Here is a 26,093-nt window from a genome sequence, read left to right as displayed (position 1 = left end):
TTCATTTGATACGTAAATAATCTTAAAATGAGTACATGCACGTATGCAATCTTAAGATTAGTACATGTCATTAAACTTTACTTCTGATATTTTATGATAAATCAAAAAAAGTTGCAATGTGCAAACATTGACATGGCGTTCATTATCACTGAACTAGTATATATTTGTTTAGGGGCCAGCTGAAGAACGCCACCGGGTGCGGGAATTTCTCGCTACATTGAAGACCAGTTGGTGACCTTTTGCTGTTGTTGTTTGGTTTTTTTCTATGGTCGGGTTGTTGTTTCTTTGACACATTCCCCATTTCCATTCTCAGTTTTATGTCATCTTTGTGATGACCCGAAGATAAAATCAAATAATATCGGCCTGATACGTAAAACCATTTTTCTGTTTTGTTTTCAATTAAGAATTGAATGCTCTTTTTTGTAAATTTATTGGGGTGTAAAAGCGTTGACCGAAGTACATTTTGTATGAAGCGCGGAAAAATCTGCGCACGGTCAACGCTTTTACAACCTTTTAAAGTACTCTGCAAAAAAAAAGCATTCAATACTTATAATTACATTTTTACCTATAGGATCATGAAAACACGCCTTTTATCAAGTTTTTATTTCATTTACCTGTGCCCTTTATTGTGGGACCTCGTGTCATCATGAATGAAAAGTTGCATTGTGTAATGCAATTGATCAAGGAATATCACGAGATTGCTAGTTCGCCAATCAGAATAACGTATTATGATGAAACATACATCTAATGTATTTTTTTCGAATTGAAATATTAGTTTTTCTACTTTCTTACTGGTAACGTGCATATTATTATATTTCAGGTTCGACGAAATGGTATAAGTTTTGCTACCAATTCATGCAAAATGCCTTCTAAATCAGTGTCAAAGATTTTTATTGATCTGTTTTCATTAAATGAAGAATTTTATTGGTATATCTCCTGAACTGAACCTCATCATAGAATGATCGATTTTCTGCTCTCTAATATTGTATCGTCTGCTTTATCTTTGTCCTTGTCCTCAATATGGCTAACCAAGCAGACGTTATTGTGGTCGGAGCTGGTTTAAGTGGTAAGTATATTTGTATTCATGTTATTTTTAAAATATTTATGTAAACATGCGATTTTCGTCTTCGGTTGTATTGTAGCAAGGCTAAAAGTATGCTCAATTTAGTTAACGATTGATTTACATAATCTCTGTAAGTGAAACAGGGATTACATCACGTTCTTTGTTTGTTTATTTTATTGGACATTGCATACATTATATTTGGTTATTGGGGCTGATGACGCTTTTTGAATATACGACGTATATATATATAATTTTTTACTGATTTTTGTATTTTGGAATCGTTCAGCGAAAATGCTAGAACAATCGATACTTATTAAAAGGAATACGGATATGTGGACGGAAAGTCGAATGGAAATGAACTCGTAAACAAAACAAAATTTCGGCAAACTCACAATGAAGACTGATAAATTGTGTCATTCGGAAAAGTAAGCACAAAAAAATTATCATACAACGCATATGCGACAGCCTTCATATCAAATTGATGTAATATCTTATAGTGTTATTTTAATTTTAAAGTGATTGTACTCTCTCATTAAGGTAACACGATACCGAATGGCATATCTCCCGATTTCCAAAATTTTTGGCATACGTGTACTTTGAATCGAGTTACATCGGAATATGTAATAAAAAATGGGGGTCACCATTTTTGTTTTTTTGTAATTTTCATAGGAAAACGTCAATTTTGGCGACAAATTTACTTAGGTATATAGGGGAAATGCCTTTTTTTCGGCTTACCTTTTTAGATTTTCGAATGGATGGCTATTTTCTTATATACGGAGAAAAACAAAAAACTAACATAATATCCAGGATTGCATAGTGAATCCATACACGTATAGAAACTCATATGTCACCATCCTTGTTTTTGAAATAAATGGCTTCAAAGTTGGTCGATAGGCCTAGAATTTGACCAAATACGTGTGACGTTATGGTGTACGGAATATAACGTTATTCCTTCTCAGAGAAATGGAGAAAAAAATATGTGTCGGGATCTGAATGAGTATTATTTTATTTTCATTTCCCCTGTCGACTGTCGTAAAGTTCCTAGTAATGCAATATAAAATTCTACTGAATCAGATATAATTTTATTTCGTCCTGCACATGGAATTTCACTCATATGAATTAATATTAATATCGTCTGATTTTCACATCAAACGAGCACATACTTGAAACTTGCGTGAACAGGATCCATGTGAATCTTATGATAATAGTTCATGCATAAATCATCGGAATTGTGTACACGTTAAATTCACGTAATTTTTGAAATAAAATTATTTAAATAATATCTTTGTTCTAAAATTTGATTAAAACCATAAAAAATACCTTCAGATTTTTGTTAAGTTTACGTGAAAATTAAATGAAACATTTCACGTGAGATTCATCCGAATTACTGATTTTTAACTGCATCATATTAGACAATGGTGGTATCATCACTGCATCCCGTGATGCAGAAATATAGTATTTTAAGAAATTTGATTCATTTAACAGTTTTTTAATTGCTCAGTTTGATGGTTGTTTAACGTTCAGTGGCAAATAGTTCATGCATGTTCGGGACGATACAATACAATGTTTATAAAAGACACATTTGATGCATCAGTCAAAAAAGATTAAACATTCTGTTATTTGTGAAAATTATGAGGAAAAATAATGATCCTGATAAAATACACATTCCAAAAAATAAAATAACAAAACTCCAAGAAAAATTCAAAACGAAAAAATCCCTTATCAGATGACGAAATCAAACGCTGAAAAACATCAAAAGAATGATAAACGGCTGTCATATTCTTGACTTTGTACATACAATACATGTAGTATAGTGTACTCTACGTGGTGTAAATTTAATGTGTTACTTGTTTGCTCAGCAAGTCGGACAAACCTTGCAAATTGTTAACCCGAATAATTCAGTCGTTATATTCCGCTTACTACATTAAGTAAGTAGGAGAGATTGATTACGGGGAGGGACTGAATTATTCGGGTTAGGAAACTGTATGCAAAATTTCAAAAATTTCAACATTCTGTCATTTGTGAAAAATTATTTACATAACAAAGCTTGAGATCATATATGCATTCTTTATATAAGTAAAACAACTTCGAAATTTAAAAGTTCCAGCTTGAAATTCAACCTGTATCAGATGTAAGCCAGAGTCTGTACTCCGTGTGCCTTTGTATTTTATCAAAATGCCTAATCCAGCAACCTGTCATGAAACAAAAAATAAAATCCAGACGATATGCGCACCTATAATATGAGTAGTAACACCAGGTACATAGTTTTAAAGCTGAAGCAAAACAACTGTAGTCCTAAATAATTAGCCGAATTAACCCTATATATACTAAGTGTGGGATTAACGGTCGAACGGACAAATGTTAAACAATATGATGACACGTGCTCTATAAGTAATTTGGTGACAATGCATATTTTTGAATATGCAGTTCAAATAATGGAATGATAATTTGGAGATCTGAAATGTAGTAGCAATGTAAGAAGGCTAGCATTTCCGTCATTTCGTCTTTGGTGGAAAGTTGATTAATTGGAAATTTTACCGCATCTCCTTATATTTCAGTATGGTTTGAATTTTCTAGAGAAGAGCAAAAGTTTTAAGACTTAAACTAATATTTACCAAGAGACTGAAATGTTACTGTGACAATTATACTACACATACTCAAAATTTTCCAACGTTTACTTTTTTCTTTCAGTCGTTTTGTCTCCCAACTTGTACATGTACATTATTTCCAACTCAAAACAAAAAAAACACCGAATATCCATGCAAGCGTAAATTAACACGAATATAAAATGTAAATGATTTCAAGATCTAGCTTTTTTACAGTCTCTTGCCGTTTGAATAATAAAAAGTCAGTCGTTTGATTGTAAATTTCGAGAAAAAAATTATAACGGAATCAGGGAACACGGAACTGGTCTGACTACAGCCAGCCCCAACTATCAACTTGCGTTTGAAGACGCAAGTGGATACTCGGGGCTGGCTTTATTCAGACTGTTCGGAACCTGAATTTTGTTATTTTATTTCTGCCAAATCAAGTGCCCATGTATTTCTCAGCCTTCGTTTCTAATGCTTCATTCCGATGTTGCTGTCCGTCCTGAGTAGACCTGGTTTATACGATTACAAAGCTGGCACTGTATTTTAAAATATTTCCAAAACTATATCGAATTTACTCTGTACAGACCAATGAATTTCAGAGACTGTTTACACATGGAACACAGGAAAAGTTATTCGGCTAAATAACCACTTTTTTACATTCCATACAAACTAACTATTTTCTGTATGATTTTCAACGTCTGCTTGTATTGTGCTTTTCCCCCTAATTATATCCGTATTCTCATCAAAATAAATTTCAATTTTGTCCGAGCGGTGTTTTTGATGACCATTTTAAAACGAATTGATAGTTGTAAAATTCCCCGTTTTTTTCACACATCATCCTAAGCTTCTATAAATTAGATTTCTACTTTCAAAACAAAATTTCATGGGGATACGGTGTGAATCATGAATAAGTACTTATTGCAAAAATAAACCAAGGTTTACTTTTATAAATTGTTATTTGGATGGAGAGTTGTCTCATTGGCACTCACACCACATCTTCCTATATCTATACCAAGAATAAAAATAAAGTGATAAAACTGTGTATGTTATGCATAAGAAATATATAGATAAAGCGTGCAGATGCTTAAATATCAAAGAAACAGAATATTTAAAAAGTAAAGTAATAATTTTTAAAGATTAACAATGAGCAGAATGATTGCCGGTAAACGATAAAATAATCTATGTCAAATAACCGCTACGTATTGCATCAAAACTCTCGGCACTCTGCATCTAGGGAATTCGATAGAAGCCAAATATATTGTCTGTAAAGCATATATTGTATCCTTATTATAATTTTCTTATTCTTTTTGGTCGAATATGTGTGGTGTTTTTGTCTTGTTTTGTAATAAAGTATCTTTTTGATATATCAACATCTGGGGCCTGGTTTCCGAAAGTATCTTATGACTAAGACATGTCTTTTGGTGGTCTTATGACATGTCATAGTCGTAAGATGTGTTTTCGAAAGGGTCCCAAGTTACGATTTGTAATAACTTTTGTCGTAAACATAAAACCTCACGCGACATGACTTATGATGGTCTTATTAAAGAATTAAATAATCTGGGTAAATACCTGTATGAGGCAGAGAAAATTCGTAACACTTGATTTTTGATATGTACCATTATTACCAACGTAAATTGTATGCCAAACTCCGCTATATATTAATGCTGTTTATGTTTATGTAAACTGTATAATTTGTGTATGTATTTAATCCTATGAGCTGTATATTTGCTTACGGAATAAAGAATTATTATGATCGTTAACTGAAATTTTAATTACATTTCAATTATATTTCAATGTTAATTGCAATACAAATATTTGTTGTATTAGCTAAATAGTAAAGATTTTATTTTTCTCAACTATGTGAATTAAAATTTGAATTTCCTGCGACATACAATATTTGGAATTCTTTTCTATTCTTTAGGGTTTTGTTTAATAAATATACATATTATTTCGTTCCTAGTATATTTAATTGTACTATATTAATGTATCACTATGTGCACGGGCATTTCGTTAAGCGGGTACTCGATGTACCAAATCTAAAAAGTATTCTCAGTTAAATAACAATGCATGTATGATACACCAAAGCAAAGTTCAAGATTTATTAAATATTACAAACTAAATTTAAACAAATTATCAAACTCATATTTCAAATCCTTTTTGTATAAAATTTCATGTTCTTTATAATTAAAAAAATAAAATATTCGTAAATATTAAGAAGGGTAATAATTTAAAATATGTTCATACTTTTCATTTTCATTTTTATATTTATCACTTTTTAATCATTATTTAAAATAATAGAAAATAATGTTCATTTATGACAGTCATAAGAGCATCATAGCTATGACTCTCTTACGATAGCTTTGATTTACACCCCGGTATGACATATCACATGATAGTCATAGGACGATCATAAAATATGTCATAAGATAAATCTTATGACTATGACTATATCGTATTATACTTTCGAAAACCAGGCCCCGTTCACGTGTTTATTTAAAGAAATAAATCTAGGACAAGATTACAAGTTTAAAGTAAAGATTAAACAAGTGCTTTAATCGTAATACACCCTTTGATTAATAATCGGGTAAACCAGTGCTCTATCGTAATACACCCTTTGATTAATAATCGGGTAAAGCAGTGCTCTATCGTAATACACCCTTTGATTAATAATCGGGTAAAGCAGTGCTCTATCGTAATACACCATTTGATTAATAATCTGGTAAAGCAGTGTTCTATCGTAATACACCCTTTGATTAATAATCGGGTAAAGCAGTGCTCTGTCGCAATACACCCTTTGATTATTAATCGGGTAAAGCAGTGCTCTATCGTAATACACCCTTTGATTAATAATCGAGAAAAGCAGTGCTCTGTCGTAATACACCCTTTGTTAATAATTGGGTAAAGCTGCTCTATCGTAATACACCCTTTGATAAATAATCGGGTAAAGCAGTGCTCTATCGTAATACACCCTTTGATTAATAATCGGGTAAAGCAGTGCTCTATCGTAATACACCCTTTGATTAATAATCGGGTAAAGCAGTGCTCTATCGTAATACACCCTTTGATTATTAATCGGGTAAAGCAGTGCTCTATCGTAATACACCCTTTGATTAATAATCGGATAAAGCAGTGCTCTTTGCTAGTTATGAAGCACTTCATGAAAAAGGATGTTTCTGAACACGTTGATACTTTTTTTTTATCGTCCCGAGAATTTATTTTATAATTAGATTTTCAGTTTAGATAACAAATTTTCGTTCAAATGTTGATAATTTGATAATGTCGATATTATGTCAAACTGTCGGTATCACGACAACATCAAAAGAATATCTAAAGAATATGGAAGCGACCGATTCTGATGTAATTTGTTATCTTATTTTTCATGGAAAAAAATATAATGGAAAACGTACTAAGCTCGAAAACAGTCGAGATATTTTGTATATTTACCTCCCCCCTCCAAAGGATCAAATGAGGATTTGCCTATTTTTAAATGTTTATGTATTAACCTTCTCATCTGATTGCTACTTATCTTTATATTTTTGTAACATACTAAATTGCTGCATTCGATAAACATTTAGGATAAGCTTTCATCAGAAACTGTAGAAGCCGAGACGGGAACACGATAATAGTATTTTGAATGTGTACTTTATGTCCAGCTGTTGTCATTGGTTGCTTTCTATATTAACTTGTCTTTTTTGGAATGTTTAAAGAGCTAATCTTATAGAAACACATATGCAAAATTTCAAAAAATTTTCCAGAAACATAAATAAGTTTGTTGGTTTTCTCTTCTTTTTTTCACATTTTGTCATGCCTAAACACTTTAATAGCTAAAACCTCGGTCACACCTTACCGGATAGATCGAACGGACGCCTAACGGATGAAAATAAATGTTGTCCGTTGACAAAATTGTTATCCGTTGGGAGTCCGTTGATGAACTGACCGAATAAAACGGACGTGTAACGAATGCCTAACGGACACACACCGGATATGCAACGTACGAGAAACGGAAACGTACCGGACAGAACGGATGTCGAACGTACATCCAACGGACGAGTACCGCATAAAACGGACACCTAACGGAAGCGTACCGGATAAAACGGATGAACAAGATATACGGAAAAATTAAATGCCACAATAATAACACATGTAAATCGCATTAATATTCAAAATGTTTCTGTGTAAATGGTTTTGGTTTGTTCTTCAAAATGCCGCCAAAGGACAATGTCTGGCCAGAATAAGAGCTGCTTGATTGTGAAGACGTGTCCTTACTCTAAGACCGATTATGAATAAAAAATAATTTATGAATCTTAAGAAATCTGACATACCAATAATTGTCATTTCTAACGCGAAATTTTCAACTGGCATTTATCCGTTTCAGATCCGTTCATCCTCCGTTTTATCCGTTATACGTCCGGTAGAAGTCCGTTTCTCATTCGTTCAACATGCGTTTTATCCGTTAAACGTCCGGTAGAAGTCCGTTGGTGAAATTATCTTTCAGACCTCCAACGGATGTATAACGGACACGTAACGGATACAAAACGGACGAGTACCGTACAAAACGGACGCCTAACGGATGTATAACGGACATTTTATCCGTTGGACGTCCGTTCAAGCTATCCGGTAAGGTGTGACTGAGGCTGGTTGACAGTTTGTTAAATGTTGTCGATAAAAGATTATATTGGTAATTGTGATAGTATTTGATATGTTCGTCAGCAGGCAATATTCTGATTGAACGGTCTTTATTGGCTTATACAGATGACCTAACTGCTTTTTTTGTAAACGAATAGCTTCAATGTACAATAGTTAAGTTCGAGTAATAAGTCCTTGTGTATATATATTAAACTCTGCATACCACAAAGAATCTTGATGGATATTGATTGAAATCGCAAGTTGTTGATACAAAAATAATCGTACGATACACAAAGAGGTTCAAGCATAAGACACTGTTACTAGCAAAACACAAAATTGACAAGCCAAAATCGAAAGCCGTACCTTGACATATAGTTGTTTAAATTTTCTAGTGAAGAGTTGTTTCGTTAATTGGCAATCATATCAAATCTTCTTACCTTCGTACTGGTTTGTTCAGTATAGCTTAATTTCACAGATACTTCGATTGTTGTAACCACTATTATGTCCTCTTTTCTCATGTTACTCACCTACCTAATTAGAATTATCACCGAATTTGTAGTTACATTAACAACCGTTGTCACGTGTGGAGCTAGTTGTACCTTTCCAGAGCACCTGAGATCACACCTTGTTTGTGGCTGAGTTGTGTGTTGGTCAGACTTTTGTTTTCTATGTATATAGACTATAATTATTACGTTTTTTGTTATGGCTGTAATGCCCATGGCATTGTCAGTTCGTTTTCTAATTATGAGTTTAACTATTCTTTTCGTATCTTCCGTCTTTCTTTCATAGAAGTAATTATAAATAATTAAACTCGATTAGACGAGTGTCACATACCGTTCTGTAGCACCTGAGATCAACCATGGTTTCTGGGTGGGTTTGTTTTTCTCATTCTTTAGTATTCTGTGTTTTGTATACTGTTGGTTGTCGTTTGGTTGTTTTCAGATGATAGTGTTTTATCTGTTTTGTTTAAAATTTTCCCGGTTTTAGTGCTGTCAGCGTATTATGTTTTTGGCTTGTCAATTTTGTGTTTTGCTAGTAACAGTGTCTTATGCTTGAACCTCTTTGTGTATCGTACGATTATTTTTGTATCAACAACTTGCGATTTCAATCAATATCCGTCAGGATTCTTTGTGGTATGAAGAGTTTAATATATATACACAAGGACTTATTACTCGAACTTAACTATTGTATATTGAAGCTATTCGTTTACAAAAAAGCAATTAGGTCATCTGTATAAGCCAATAAAGACCGTTCAATCAGAATATTGCCTGCTGACGAACATATCAAATACTATCACAATTACCAATATATTCTTTTATCGACAACATTTAACAAACTGCTAACCAACGAGTGTCTTTTGAGGTATTATTTGATGAGTTTATGATCGATATATAGTCTCCTGCAATACTAAATGAATAAAAGAAAAACTGCGTTTACTTGTCTTCTATCTTAATTGTGACAAGAAATCAATGAATTATGTATACGTGAGTGCACGCAAGAAAGACAACAACGCTGATTTATAAAGTTGATGAGCTAAGATGCCAAAACAAACATTTTGTGCATTAACTTTACTGTCCTTTTTGTGGGGTATCGTTAGTACATAAACAAATCTTGTATGGTATGAGAGCTGTCTTAATCGTAGATACAGAGAAGAAGATAGATATATAAAAATGTGGTGTGAATGCCAATGAGACGACTCTCCATCCAAGTCACATTTTATAAAAGTAAACTATTATAAGTCAAAGTACGGTCTTAAAGGGTCCCAAAAATGACTAGTTTAAAACCAATATACGAGAAAAACCAACGGACTAATATATACCGATCTATACCAAGTCCACTGCTTAGTCTCTTGTCTTGACAAAATTAGAATTATGAGAGAGAGAGAGTCGAAATATCTGAATGGGATATGTAAACTCAGAAGTCGAAAATAAACTTGACAACGCCATCACTAAAAAGGGAAAAAAAGACAAACAGACAGTCAATCAGACAAAGAACAGTACACTAAACACAACATAGAAAAAAGAGGACTGGTCAGCACGAACCCTACAAAATTTTGTAATGGCAATAAATGGATGAAATCAGAAGCTTCTGAAAATCTGGCGAAAATTCGAAAACAAGAGGAGAAAAAAAGTCATTATTTGATCAGGTGCAAGAGTAGAGTAGAAACAAGCAACAGTTAAATAAAACTAACGGAATGAAATAATATCTATTACAGGTTTGTCTGCTGCGAAGCTATTACACGAAAAGGGAATTGAAGTTCTTGTACTCGAGGCACGAGATAGAGTGGGTGGACGGACATTTACAGAACACGTAAGAAACCAAAGTTATTAGTATTACACACGAAAAAAAAAATAACCAACACAGAAACTACACATATAAAAATCATATATTCGTGTTTGACAAGCTCAACTAATTTCTATATCACTTTTATTATGTAATGTCGAGATAATATGCCTCGTGTGTTCTTAGTCAAGCATTTCAATGTTTAGTTATTCAATCTTTGCTCAAGATATAATTTTAACGAAGGTAAATTCAAAACTTCCACAGAATTTTACATGGTTAACCATTGTACCTCTTAATTCATTCCTGAAATTATTGAGTATAAGTTCTTGATTTGTTTAAGCGTAACTATGAAGTTTCAAGTTGTTTTAAGCTTGAAGCAGGGTCTGCTTACGTGTCTGTTGCACCCCTGGTTTTAAGTGGGGTTCGTGTTGCTCAGTTTTTGTTTTCTTTGATGTGTGTTTTTGTACTGCTGTTCTTTATCCTCTATTTTTCAATTTCATTAGAAGACGATACCTCGTCGAAATAGAGGGGAAATAAAAAATAGTAGGCAAAGCTAGAGTGTTCAGCACTATACAAAACTGATGTTTGTATAAAGCATTACTTTAGACACCTTCTAGACATTTAGTTGATTCGATTTACGTCAGATTGTTCAATTTGTTGTCTCGTGGATTATTATATTATATCTTTCTACTTTTATATATGGGACGTATATATTGGAAAACACTATATGCTGCTTAACTGTTATTTGTTGAATACAGACTTTTATGTTTTGTCATTCATTATATATATGTTAATCACATTTTCTAAATTTAGGAATTTTGTAAAATGACTGAATTTTCAGGCAATTTATAAAATGCCTTAACTTGATAGGCATTATACAAAATGACTAAAAATACCTAGTTATTTTGTAAAATGACTGAAATTTTGGGACAAAATTCAACAAATTGACTGTTTACTTTTAGGCAATTTGTAAAAGAAAAATATCATTGACAAAAGTGGACAAAACACAATATATTGCAAACAAAATAACTTATGGTTCCGAAGAATTAATTTATTTCCCGAAAACCAGCTGGGAAAGTTTGTATGTCATATAATGTCTTTTTAGTGGAACTATGTAAAGTACGTACTCACTTGTAATTCAGATACCAGCAGTGATCATATAATTTTTTTTATGCAACATGACAGAGAGACAAATTGTTTTGTCAATAGAACAAAATATATACAATAGAATTTTCAAAACAGTAAAGCGAAACGTATGTAGACTAAGATTTGTTTTAATTCACTGCAGTCTCAAATATGTCATGCCTTTTAAGACGTGACCAATTTTGTATGGGTTATTTCTGTAGGGGGTTGACCTGGATAAAGGACAGAAATTTAGACTGCCGCTTGCAATTGAAATGAAGGTATTATGGATAGGGACAGAAATTCCACCTGCAGAACACCCAGAATAAAAAAAATAAAGTTCTTAACTGGTTGGCAGTGTCATCGGATACATTTTTCTAAAATCAAGATATGAAATAGTCATTCAGTTTGTAAAAGATTATAAATTTGTTTTTAAATTAAATATAAAGGACACTGACTCCGTGAGGGCTCAATGGACCATTTTGGTCGTATTGTCTTATTTGTAAATTGTAATTTTCTGAACGTTATTGATGTTTTATTACAGTTTATTTATCTCTATAGGCTATATGTAGAATAAAATTGATTTTAATTAAATTCATTCTATTTAATTTCATTTAAGAATCCAAAAGTGAAATATGTCGACCTAGGTGGTGCATACGTGGGTCCAACTCAAAACCGCATCTTAAGATTAGCAGATGAATTTGGCATCGACACATACCTAACAAATGAAGTCGAAGATGTTATTTTTTATACAAAGGTAAGTGGCATCATCCTGACTCTCATGCAATATGGTAGAAGATGTCAAATAATGTCTTCGTTTATATTTTGTTGTTTCGTATGGTCATTGTGTGCCACCAACTTGACCTGTGCAATGCTAGAAAAGACAAACATGCTCCTGATTTTATTTATCTAATACGATCATCAGTAAACTTTTTAAATGATTTTTCATGTAAGTTCAAAGGTATTGGTCTGGTGAGGCTCTTTAGGACGAAACATACAGAAGCAGTGATATCGATCCAGTGTTTGTTATATTACTCGTCAAATATATCTGGCTTATTATTTAGTACGCCATACATCTACATGAATAAAGGCAACAGAAGTATACAGAAGTTCAAAAGTCATAAATCGATTGACAATAAACAAATCTGGGTTACAAACCCAAACCGAGGGAAACACATTAATTATGAAAGGAAATCAAAGAAACAACAGGAACACCTTAGTGCAACCAAAAAAAAACAAAAAAAAACCAACACACCTAGAAAAAAACATATTTGATAACAATTTCCTAACTCGTCAAAGCGAAAAAGAATAACACAAAACAGAAACTAGGAAAAGCACCTCAATATAAAAGGATGGTATCTGGTGTACTTTTGTACATTATTTTAGGTTTATATATCTAAAGATATATAAAGATATATATAGTACAAACCGAAATATATAAAGAATGCTGGCAGGTGCTGAAAGCAAGTTTGAAATAATAAATCGGTTGAAAACTACACAGTTCTACATACAAATATCGCAAGAAAGGATTGATTCAATTACATGCTCAATATAGTCAGTGATAGATAGTTGTTTAGTGGGCAATCTAAATGATCCGTGCTGACGGATCATTGAATTAAATTCCTCCTTCACAATCTGTACCTCTAAAATGAAATACCAAATCACTTACTACAATGCACTGCATACTGACTAATTAATACAATTTCACATGTGAATAATTATACTCTCATACAGGATGGATACTTTAAACATTCTTCAATTTTAGGGAAAATCAAAACGATTCACTGGAACATTTCCTCCAATGGGGAGTTTTCTAGCATACATGGATATGAACAATTTGTTTCGACTTATCGACAAAATGGGTGAAGAGGTTTGTTTGTCTTGTATCTTTAGAATAACGAATATGAATTGGCATTTGTACTTCATGACAATAAGAAGGAAAGAAATTAGATGGAGTTACAATTTTTTTTAAATAATAATGATTTGTACTGATAAAAAGCATACAGTGCGTCAAAATATATTTCATTTTCTTTTCTTCATATAATCTTATAGTGAACATTTTATGTACAGCGAAACTTTTATTAGAGGGCACCAGCTGTCAAATTCATGTTCACCGATTTGACTCAAATGCTCATATTTGTTTTATAACAATGTTAAACATTTTATCCAAATTATAAAAAATCTAAAACAAACAATTTACAGGCCATAGGCTCGATAAAATATAGCTTCCTTTTGTGTGTATTTTAGTCTAGACGCCATCTAATCAACTGTCGAGTTGACCTCACGAAGACCATCGATTCCCATATATGCGATATAAACATAAATATAGATATAAATAGAAAGAGAAAGAGAAAGAGAAAGAGAAACTCAGTCAACTGGATTCTTATAGGTCTTTTTAATTTCACTTATAGATTGAAAATACATGTCAATCATCATTTTTACCTGTATAAGGATGATTGTTTTGAGGATCGAATCCGTCAATCATACAGAATTAATGAGGTCGAATTATTCCCTTGCAAGTGAATAATTCTAATCAATGTTTCTTAGCTTATTTTGACAAAATTTGACCATACTTGCTGTTAAAAGCGAATTAGTATTTCACTATTTCACTTTCATTAATGATTGAACAAACAAAAAATCATATTTCATATATTTTATATATCCCGTAGCTAGTGTCCCTTTAGTAGACCAAAGATTAATTAGAGAATAATGTTAATAAACAAGAAACTTACTGATAACCGAACTTGGAAATACATGTATCGAGAAAAAAATACTTATTTTTCTAAAGGAGCGCATTGCTATTCACTTGGTCCAAAATGCGTTTGTTTTAATACTTATTAGATACCTTTGGAGGCACCATGGGATGCACCGAAAGCAAAGGAGTGGGATTCAATGACAGTCAAAGAATTTTTAGATAATAATGTGTGGACAGCGTAAGAATTAATTACTCTCATTAATTGCCTTAATTCAATTTTCTTTATGGAACTTAATAATCCAGTATTTTTTGAAGGCAAATATAATAAATATCTGCCACTAAAAACCTTTACCAGAGACGCTTATAATTGGTACCAAAAATCTTTAAAATATACAACAACATATATGACCTACAAAAACCAGCAATAGAGACGACCAAATTAAAAAAAAAATCAACAAAGACAACTTTATATCGGACACAAAAAACACTTAAAGAAGCAACTTTAACTGAGACAACAAAATATTAAAGCGATCATTAAATACCTGACATTAAAACAAATATTGACAGAGGCAACTTCATATCGGACACAAAAAGGCTCAAAAGAGACGACACAAAAAAATAAAACAGAGACGACTTGATGAATGACATCAATGTTATATATATGAATGTATATCAAACTGAAAGGAAATTTATACACTTAACGCTTGGCATATTTTACTGAGTGATAACGTGCAAAGTCTTCAGACAAAAATATATATATACCTTATAACTATGAAATATCCGAGATTTCAGTGATGCACACTGAATGCAATGCTCAATGATAGGTTTAACCGTTATAACAACCAAACGCTGATTATTAAATACCTAATATAATGCGTTTGAGGTATATTTATTTGTAAGAAGAAAATGTGACATACTATTTATGTTTCATAGTGCAGCCAAAGCTTTTGCAACATGTTTCGTACAAGTGAATGTGACCTCCGAACCATATGAGGTATCTTTATTATGGCTGCTTTGGTATGTTAAATGTGCAGGAGGTTCCATGCGAATCTATTCGACAACTAATGGAGGACAGGTGATTAAACAATATCTTTGATGTAGTAAAGTTGTCTGCAAGAATAGCACTTTATAATCTGCACGTTTTTAAAATTCAATATTTTATTGTTGTTTTGTAATTTTCTTTTCTTTTGTTTGTTTGTTTGTTTTTGTTTTTTTTCATTTTGATTGTCATACCTTTTTGTATTTACAAATTGTTAAGTATTGTACGAAGATATGGAACAGGATTTATCAACGTGAATCTGTGTTCAGAGCCAGAAGAGTGTTCTTTGTTGTGGTGTTTGTGGTATATTCGTCAGTGTGGTGGCGTTGACAGAATAAATTCAACAGAAAATGGGGGACAGGTCAGGTTTGATTTCGAAATCATTTAAATAATAACATATCTACAGCATTTTTTGAGTGCAAAATAAAAAGAAATTAACAAAATTTAGATTAACTTACTAACATTATATCTGCTTTTATCACTGAAATAATTACATAATGAAAAAGATGTATCGCTATGATTGAAAAAAAAAACGTTCCCTGTGACACTTGCACTTCTGTTTTTAACGTTTGATTTATTTTTAATGACAAATTTGTATAGAGGAAATAGGGATAGGGATACCATTTTTAAAAATTAAAATAAAAAAAATGGTATTTCCTTAAAAGTACCTTCACCGCTATAACATGAAAGGCGAATACGATGAAAAGATTTTTTAAACTACAAATTAGTTGCATTATTTTATTTATATTAAAATATTTTTTTATTTCAGGAAAGAAAATTTGTAGGCGGTTCTCAACAGATAAGCAAGCGGATTGTAGAAAAATTAGGAAAAGGTTTGTTTTCTAAATAATTAAGCACTTGTTTTAAAGTTGGATATGGCCTTGCTTCCCCCTCCTTTTATATATATTCCAAGCGCTATAAGTAATTGCGTATTTAAGAAGCATATACTAATGTACAGGATAAACGAAGGCTGTATATCCCAAGTAAAATGTACTATTTTGTATTATTATACTTCACGTTAAAATGCCATATTTTGATTGGCTAATACGAGGGTGTTAATTTACTCTATCACATGGCTGAGCGGGTGACATTTTTTTAATGTTACCCTCTCGTTCACACCAATCAAAAATCGATAATTTAAAGGACAGTGAATTGGATCTACATCAAGTTTTGTCTTAGATTTTATTATTTGACTGTCAAAATAAAAAAAAAAACATCTTGCTTAACTGGTTTTTTTCTAATACCTGTAACGTTATTATGTACGTGACGTCATGGAAAATACTTTGAAAATTTCATTAATCTGTAAAAGACAGCACATTCAGTATAATAAATTAAATAACACATAGCTGAGAGGGTGATAGAGCAGATTGATACCCCTCGAAAAAGCATTATGTTTTCTTAGGGTAACAATCTGCTCTATCATACTCTCAGCTATGTGTTATTTATATATTGGTTAAATGATAGAATATACTTGCACTTTTATCTCCAACAGTTAAAATTTTCTTCTATTTTTACGGTTATTTTTTTTTGTGCACTGCAGAACTTTAAGACTTGAATGCTATTGTATTGCAAATGAAAGTGAAAAATATGAAAAACTACTTATGTTTTTCAATATTACGATGAAATTTATTTAATTTAACTATTAGAATATTACCTTGCTGTGTTTTGTATATTTTTTTTGTCTTTTTGTCGTTCTTCATTCCTTGACATGACATTGTCAGCTTGTGTTTGACTCATGAGTTCGATTGTTCTTTTGGTAACTTCGCCTCTATTTTAAAAACTTGAGTAAACATATCTATTTATAAGATGCAAGACAAATAGTTAATTTATTATTTAAAAAAACAAATTCAGTTTCCTAAACAAACGGATGAATTTATAAATACTTCAGATTTGTAGGCCTGCAATGATAAAGATGACTTCTCATGTATAAATCCAACTCTCTTCTCGTGCTTGTATAATAACGTTCTACAATACTTGGTAAGTGCTGTTCTGGGAAAACAAGAACAGAGAAATATTATTTTTAAACGAAAAAAAGATGTGGGTTACTTGTAAAATGTGACTGGGAAATACTCGGTCAGTTTTTTTTAACATTCATATTTGATAGTATCTTCTATATACCCCCGTTTTTCGTGTATGGTTTGTGTTGCTCAGTTTCCATTTGCGAATATAAAAAAGAAGATGTGGTATGATTGCCAATGAGACAACAACAAAAGACCAAAATGACACAGACACCAACAACTATAGGTCAACGTACGGCCTTCAACAATGAGCAAAGCCCATAGCGCACAGTCAGCTATAATAGGCCCCGATAAGACAATGTAAAACAATTCAAACGAGAAAACTAACGGCCCTATTTATGTAAAAAAATGAACGAAAAACAAATATGTAACACATAAACAAACGACAACCACTGAATTACAGGCTCCTGACTTGGGACAGGCACATACATAAATAATGTGGCGGGGTTAAACATGTTAGCGAAGTTGTGATTTGAATACTGTTGTTTGTCTTTTGGTCTTGTTTTGTCCACATCGTTTATTTTCGACTTATGAACTTAATTATTTCTTTGATTTATGTTGCCTCTCTATACCAAAAACAACAACAAACATGTTTAATTGTAGTAACAATAAACTAGGGTTGAGAATGTACAATTTTCCCCCTTTTTAATGTTACCTGTATAAAAAAAAATAGGAATTACTTATTTTTTTTCATTTATATAGAAAAAGTTATCCTCAGCTGTCCTGTTTGTCATATAAAACAGAATGGTAGCGATGTCACAATCAAAGATCTCCATGGAAACACTTATATGGTCAGATATTTAGAATAGACGTCACTCAAGTTTCACTTTGTAGATCTATGTTTTTATATAAAAAAAACTATGGTTTCATAATTTTACTTTTTACTAGATTCAGTCTCTTATAATGTTTTTCTCTATCTGATGTTTCATCCTTAGATGAAATGCATAACTTTATTGCTAAGATGGACGAGATAACATGATAAGTATGACAATATTATAAGAATGCAATTATTGTGTAATTCGTTAAATGTGAATTTTATTGTTTTATATAAAAAAAATTCGTATGATTTTATTTTAGAATATGTTATCATAATATCAAGACACGTTAACTTCAGGTTTCTTTTCAAGTAAAAACTTGCTGGTGCTGTATACGCAAGTCATTTGAAGTGATTTATATCAGTTTTTTTATTAACTTTTTTTCAGGCAAAATATGTAATAATGTCAGTTCCAGTACCAATACAAAACAGAATAGTATATGAACCTCCATTACCGGCAAACCGGAATCAGTTGATTCAGCGAATGCCTATGGGATCTGTAATAAAAACCTTTATGTATTATGACACACCATTCTGGAGAAAAGACGGTACGCTATTTAAGTTCGAAATTTTATATTTATATTAGAACCTTTGAAATATTGTACAACTTAATTATGTTTGTTATAACACTAACAACATTTAATCTTTTTAACTTCAACCAATCCTAATCATTTTTATTTATTAAGTTTTATTAGTTGAGATATTATGTACATCAAAACGGAACACGATGGACTTAAATTGACATTTTGAATACAAGCATCATTTCATGACCTTTCATATCGTGCTATGTGGTATGGGGTTTGTTCATTGTTTAATGCTGTAAGGTGACCATTAGTTGCTAACCAACCCTCGCATTGCTAATCCTACTACATTCTCCAATTTTCATATTAACAGTGAAATTGCCACTAGTATATATATGCAATGTATATAACTGTAAATTGCCACTAGTATATATATGCAATGTATATAACTGTAAATTGCCACTAGTATATATATGCAATGTATATTACTGTAAATTGCCACTAGAATATATATGCAATGTATATAACTGATGGCTGATTTCCTTTTAAAATATCTACTGATTTGAAGAGTATTAGATAACTGCTTTTTTTCCACACTGATCTGTAGGGTATTAGATAACTACTTTTTTCTACTTTACATGCATTAGTTGCAACGAAAACCTACATAGAACGGGAAACTAAACAACACAAAACAATGTCTCCTTCATAATCTATAATTGCTTTTATTTTTAAAATTAAAAGGGTTTTGTGGATCCTCTGCTATTGATGATGAAGATGCCATTATAGGATTTACCATGGATAATGTCAATCCTGATGGTTCATGTCCAGCATTGATGGGGTAAGACTAATCTAAATAACAATTCTCAGCGAAAATATGATGTTACATTAACGTTGGTATTGCTGTTTGAAACACGCCAGATTAATGTATTGATCCTATAATCTCATAGAGCAACATAACAAGTCATTTGAAAAAAAATAGTTTGTACTTCTCTTTGAATGACAACAATTGGTCTTTAATTGGTCAGTTCAATATGCAAACTTATTTGTTCTCCTTAATTATTTGTAGACATAGCGTTGTTTTAGAAAACAACGTCTACATAAACTTATTAGCAAATGCAAGAATACCAAAGCAATCACCTTTCTTTGAATAAATTATTTCAGATTTATATTAGCGGACAAAGCAAGAACATTATCAGTCTTATCACGAGATGAAAGGAAACAAAGAATTGGTGAACTTTATGCTAAAGTATTCAAATCAGATCAAGCCAAACATGTAAGTTGTTTTTTGAACAACGTATTTATTAAACATTTCAACAAAGTTCAGTAGGTTTGCAATGTAAAACTGACAAATTGTCTGTTCCTGCGTGAGTGTAGATAATAAAAAAGTTCGACATAGCAGGTTCACCTGTAAATTAAAGGATGTTAATATTAAAATTAACAAAAGATATCAGTCTTTATATTACGTAAGTCAGAGGCACGTCTTGTCTACAAAAAAAAATCAGTGACGATTGAATAACAAAACTAAAAGACCAAATAAAGCATGAGTTTGAAGTGTAACGATTACCATAAATGACAAACAGATTTTCCAAACATAACTTAGATACATTTCACAGTTAAAATCTTATTATAGCTTTTTACGAAAATTTGGAATAATAGGTAGATTTACGATTCTTAGTTTACGATGGAAATATGAATTCACCGACGGTGGTGTGATTTCAAGAGCGCCTTTTAAACACTTATTGTATAGTTTATTGTAAATTTATTAAATGGACATTAGAAAAATAATATCAATGTTACAATTAACTACCAAATGTCGAGAGAAAACTAACACCATGATCAAAAGAAAACCGCAAAACACTATAAACAAAATACAAATAAATTTAAAAGTTATCGTTCAATCTCTCAAACTAAAAAAAACAACATTTTCGATTATTATTAATGTTGTTTTTAAACTGTCATCTGAATGTTGTAGTTTTTCTAATATACATTCTCACTTAACTCATATGCTTACCTTGTAGAGATGCATTCGTTTCCCCCCTCTTGAAATGAGTTTTTTTTACGTGAACGAAAATAAGTGATACATAATCCTTAAACTTGTCAAGACAATTTATTTGAGTTGTTTTCCTCATTTCATAGCTCTTTTTAACCACGAGTTTAACGTTATTTAGCTTAGAAATTGTGAGCAGTTATCGTTTATTCAATAAAGGGGTAATCATTATTTTCAACTTAGTTTAAGCAGCTTTTGAAACGTGTGTCTGGAGTTGTCTATATTTCGTGCATTATATATTACAGTTATGATTGTTATAATAGTTCAAATTTTAATTTACAACTTTGCCTTTACCTTTTGCTTTGTTTTTAATGCTCCGTTAAGTGGGGCCTCGGTGGTGACCCTAGTAGTCGTAAAAGTTTTGCTACTGTTATCACTAGTCAGTCAACACTGAGGTTTTGATTTCGAACCCCGCTCTTGTTGGTGCACTCGACTCCTATCTTGGGATTGTCAGTTTTCCTATTGAAGCTCGGTAGTGTCCCCCCGGCACTTCGTCTTTGAAAGATACCAGAGGGACATTCAAATTGATAGATTAAAAATAAACTGAAAAGTCATGGCTAAAAAAGAAAAAGACAAACAGAAAAACAATAGTACAATTATGTAACCACCTTTCATCTAGTACATGATGCATCTATGAAGTTAATCCATATTACTCTGTTGTTCACTTTACAGGATTGGTTTAGGTCTCATTAATGGGCATTATGTTTTCTGGTCTGTGCGTCCGTTCGTTCGTTCGTCCGTCCGTCCGTTCGTTCTTCCGTTCGTCCTTCTGTCCCGCTCTAGGTTAAAGTTTTCAGTCGAGGTAGTTTTTGATGAAGTTGAAGTCAATCAACTTGTAACTTAGTACAAATGTTCCATATTATATGACCATTCTAATTTAAATGCCAAATTAGAGTGTTTCCCCCAATTTTCACGGTCCATTGAAAATTTTAAAAAATCGTGTGGATGGAGCATCTGTGTACCAGGAACACATTATTGTTTCTTTCTAATTGCAAATATCAATGAAACATCCCGAGCTTCAGAATGCAGATCCTATAGCTATCATACTGTGTACGAAATTCAAAAACTAGATACATATCCGTGAAGAAAAGGGACTTCATGTTCATGTATTTAATCTTGTTCTCTTATAGCCTATACATTATGAAGAATTAAATTGGCCTGCAGAGCAATGGTCTGGTGGATGCTATACAACAATGATGCCACCTGGATTTCTAACCAAATTTGGCAGGTAGGATAAATAAGTTCGAAATCTGAATAATATTTAATAAATAAAGATGCGTAATTGTTAGCGAATGTCAATGATCATGAACGGCAATTAGTTTAAACATATTTAACCGTCATCATTACAAATATATCATCATACAAAATTTCCCCTCCATGGCTATTTTCATTCTGCAAAGAACAACTAGTATTTAAACTTATCATAGATACCAGGCTTCAAATTTCTTACACCAGACTCGCGTTTAGTCTACAAAGGACTATCAGTGTGGTTGAAAAAAGTTAAAAGGCCAAATAAAGCACGAAGTTAAGGCGAATTCTAGACCACAAATTCCTAACGGCTTCAAATGAAGCTAAGGCCATCTTTTTGGGTAGAAAAATGTTTTGAACTTTTGCTTTTACTATATGATGCAATTCGAATTTTAAAAGTTATGACCACACCAATGATAATTGATGTCCATACAGATGATTCCTATTGTTATATTCGACATTCCATTTCCATGTAGCATCACTTTTGTATAGAGTACATACATACTCCTTGATACCAGGATTGCGTTTAGTATATGGATTACATTCACAAGGAAGCTTTGGAACCATGGATTCTCAATGTTGAAGTTGAAGTTATCTCTCAGACAGTATTACGGGCGATTTCAGGATTTCGTTGACCAATATGTTATATCTGTGTTACTATTTTTATGGATATACCTACTTTTCGTACCCAGAAATCCACCATTCTCTTTTACTCCAAAATTAAATATCCTATTGCGACGTATTACCTTACTTATTTGCCATGAACAACAAGTCGGGTGCAACTTGTGCAGGTGTAAATTAATCTGACTGTAAATTGGTATATAGATCTGCAGTATTGTAAATATCTTTTTTTATTTTTAAACCCCATCTCCTAGATCTCGTATACTCTGTTATAATCGTATACTCTGTTATAATCGTATACTCTGTTATAATCGTATACTCTGTTATAATTTTACTGTTGCTCAAACATCCGTGCCTTTGATAAAATAAAAGCAAAAATGACATTGTCCTGCATTTCAGTGAACTTAGAACACCGGTTGGTAAAATGTATTTTGCTGGAACAGAAACCGCTACCGAATGGTCTGGTTATATGGAAGGTGCTGTACAAGCTGGAGAACGAAGTGCCAGAGAGGTAATACCATACTGCTTTCAAATAAAAATATTAGACAAGGAACACGGATGAATAAAGAGAATAGTAGTATACCGCTGTTCATAAATAGATTGAGAGAAAACAAAATAAAACCGAAGGAAATAGTTATCAAAGGTGCCAGGCTTATAATTTAATACCCCAGACGCGCTTATCTCTTTCAACTCAATGTGAATCGAGTATCTCTTTGACATGTTCCCCATTTCCATTCTTAATTTTATTCATTGCTTTCAATATGTAGTCTTTTTGAATTGTATATAGTTTGAAATTGAATTCAAGCCTATGACCGTGTATAAAGTTTATTTTGGCCTGTATTTTATTACTTTGTTAAAACCACCGAATCAAACTATCTTCAATAATACGACTGATACTCGAAAAGGGTACTTACAAATATAAATGAATCGACAGTATTTTATGTGAATACGAAATATATTTGAAGAATTTTTCAGAATAAGTGCAAAGGAGTAGGTTCAGTAAGACCCCTTTTCGGCCCCAAAATATAGCAGTTTTACAAAACTGTTTAAATGTAAACATTTAGCTATTTTTTGGAAGATATAATTCCTCTGCTACATAAATATGGGCTTTTTTTGGCATTACAATGCACTAAAAACGGGTACTTGCATCATTAAGTCATGCTAAATTACTGAAATCTTCACAATTTCAGCATTTTAGTAAAATTTTAGACAGTTTCCGTCTTAAATGAAAGTGGCCGCATTTGTGTTCATTCTTGATATTGAAATGTAAGTTGTGTTTAATGATATTACATAACATATATAAAGGTCGAGGATGAACATGGATGCGGCCACTTTCATTTTTGACAAAAACCATATGAAAAGTGACAGTTTTGGGCATATTTGATAGATTTTTTCATATTTTGAATCAGTTTAAATCTTTCACAAAAAATAATTGAATCAATTGAAATAGACATTTAAGTGTTTAAAAAGTGTCCCAAATCTTTCGTCAGATGAACTTGAAACTTGAGGCCAAAACCGGCCCTTACCGGACATACTCCTTTATTTTGTTATCGTATTGATTTTTTCCTAAGGTTTTGACTGAAATGGGAAAGTTATCTGCATCAGAAATTTGGCAGACAGAACCAGAAAATAAGGTAAATGGCCAATTGATAAATGAAACAAAACATAAGTAATTATACATATTTATTGTTTAACTTAGACATAGTTTATTATGTGGAATGTTTCTTACTATAATAACATATGTTATTATGTATAAGATGTTTACACAAAAACAAAAAGGAAGCAACTGAACGGCATACGAAATCTCAAATCGGTTCGAGTCTAAGATTAAATAATTCCATAAAGAATTATAATTATTTAAAACCAAAAATAAATTTCCCTAAAGAAAAAATATTAAGACATTACCAAAGATAACCAATGATTGATAACTGTCTTGGGACTAGCTCTTTCGCATTTGGTATACTAAAATCATCTTTGAAGTTATGGTTTATTTCTTAAGCTTCGACAAAACATATTTAATGATCAACAGCAGAATAGTTTGATATCTAAGTCAAAGTTGATCGAGTTGTTTGTTTGTTCACAAGAGACTGGCTTAGACAAAAACGAAGCATTAATCTTTGTAAATGTTTTAAAGGACTACATTTATAGCAAAAAAATATACCAAACATTGGTTTTCGTTAGTCATACTAACTTTTTGCCACTGGTGAAAAGTATAACGGGTAACTTCAGTCCCATCAGTATAATGTTCATGAATTCACTACATGTTCAACAATTCTAAATTAAATAGTTAATAAGACTCATATGCATGTCAAAGCAATTAAAGTATTTATTCTTTGACTTTTCAGCGAGTAAAATCAAGTCCGTTTCCATCGTCCTTCATGAGTAGACATCTTCCATCAGTGCCAGGATTTTTTGGATTGTTAGGGAGTGTTGGAATTGTATCTGCAGGAGTATTAGCTGCTGTATTGTATCAGAGACATCTCCGTTGAAATGTGTGCTGGCATTCAACTTCAAATTTACTGCAATTGTCACCTTTAATATGTTGTAGGAAATGATATTACAACTTGAAGGGGCACTGCTTTTGTCTGTCTGACATAAATAAAATCATTTTATCTTCAAAATTTAAAAATATATAATACTTAGAAAAGGATATTTTGCTCTATTATTTATAAAAAAGAATTTTTGTTTGTAACTTAAATAACCTTAATGGTTTTGTATGTTGAATCTAATGAGTGGAGTGTTTTTATTTGCTGATCGTTTCTATCTGCAGTTTGTGTTTTAATTGTATAAAAAAAACTAGGAGAGACGGGCATATTGTAATGAATAAAAAGTAAAGAAAATACGTTTATAGATGTGAATTAAAAGACATGTGGTGTATGCATCAATGATTAGTCATAACGACACAGATCACTAAACGACACGTTGTGATTTATTTGACAGGTAGTACAACTTGAATTCAAAAACGCCCCATTTTAACATTTTGAGGAAACATTTACGGAACATTCTGAGCATTGCAGATGATATCTGTTTTATAATACGTTTATGGATAAATCGTACCTATGTATGTATATGCATCAGATTATGCAGCTATATTCATGCTTATGCTTTATTCAGAAATTAAGTACATATTTTCATGTTCGCACTTATAACACATAAAGCAAAATTTTTTTTAAGTATAGTAAATAGGTAACTTCACAAATTAAATCGCAATTATCGTTAATTTCCCCAGAAAAACGTGCTGCGTTTTTTGTTCAAGGTTAACATGAAATTCAAATTCAGAATCATTACAGTATATTCAGTATTAATCAAGACAAATTTGTTAATGATAGGTTGTATATATCATATTGTACTCTGTAAATCAAATTATTTTGCACCAACATTGTGAAATAAAATATGTGTTTACAA

General features: G+C 31.8%; 1 protein-coding gene across 2 annotated transcripts; it reads left to right on the top strand.

Moving 5' to 3' along the window:
- Window positions 1-820: 820 nt before the first annotated feature.
- On the top strand, window positions 821-26,093 carry LOC139517538 (amine oxidase [flavin-containing]-like). 2 transcript variants are annotated; one of them, XM_071308734.1, is made up of 15 exons: window positions 821-1,066; window positions 10,496-10,590; window positions 12,305-12,442; window positions 13,451-13,555; window positions 14,527-14,618; window positions 15,314-15,455; window positions 16,189-16,252; window positions 18,140-18,228; window positions 18,640-18,799; window positions 19,514-19,610; window positions 19,934-20,045; window positions 21,950-22,047; window positions 23,088-23,199; window positions 24,260-24,322; window positions 25,034-26,093. In XM_071308734.1, the coding sequence occupies exons 1-15, from the start codon at window positions 1,021-1,023 to the stop codon at window positions 25,175-25,177; spliced, it is 1,557 nt and encodes a 518-aa protein (XP_071164835.1). In that variant the 5' UTR covers window positions 821-1,020; the 3' UTR covers window positions 25,178-26,093. The 2 variants fall into 2 exon arrangements, with proteins under 2 accessions (XP_071164835.1, XP_071164833.1); XM_071308732.1 differs by lacking the exon at window positions 15,314-15,455 and adding an exon at window positions 15,639-15,780 and having other exon boundaries at window positions 912-1,066.

This window comes from Mytilus edulis, chromosome 3, assembly GCF_963676685.1.
Source record: "Mytilus edulis chromosome 3, xbMytEdul2.2, whole genome shotgun sequence".
In the NCBI taxonomy this organism is placed as follows: domain Eukaryota; kingdom Metazoa; phylum Mollusca; class Bivalvia; order Mytilida; family Mytilidae; genus Mytilus; species Mytilus edulis.
This window is presented reverse-complemented; position numbering and strand designations above follow the sequence as displayed.

Bases quoted from the DNA above. Each gene is read 5' to 3' on its own strand.
- LOC139517538 (XM_071308734.1), top strand. From the start codon at position 1,021: ATGGCTAACCAAGCAGACGTTATTGTGGTCGGAGCTGGTTTAAGTG. The intron at 1,067-10,495 runs GTAAGTATATTT...TATCTATTACAG, and splicing joins GGTCGGAGCTGGTTTAAGTG to GTTTGTCTGCTGCGAAGCTA. The intron at 16,253-18,139 runs GTTTGTTTTCTA...TCATTTATATAG, and splicing joins TGTAGAAAAATTAGGAAAAG to AAAAAGTTATCCTCAGCTGT.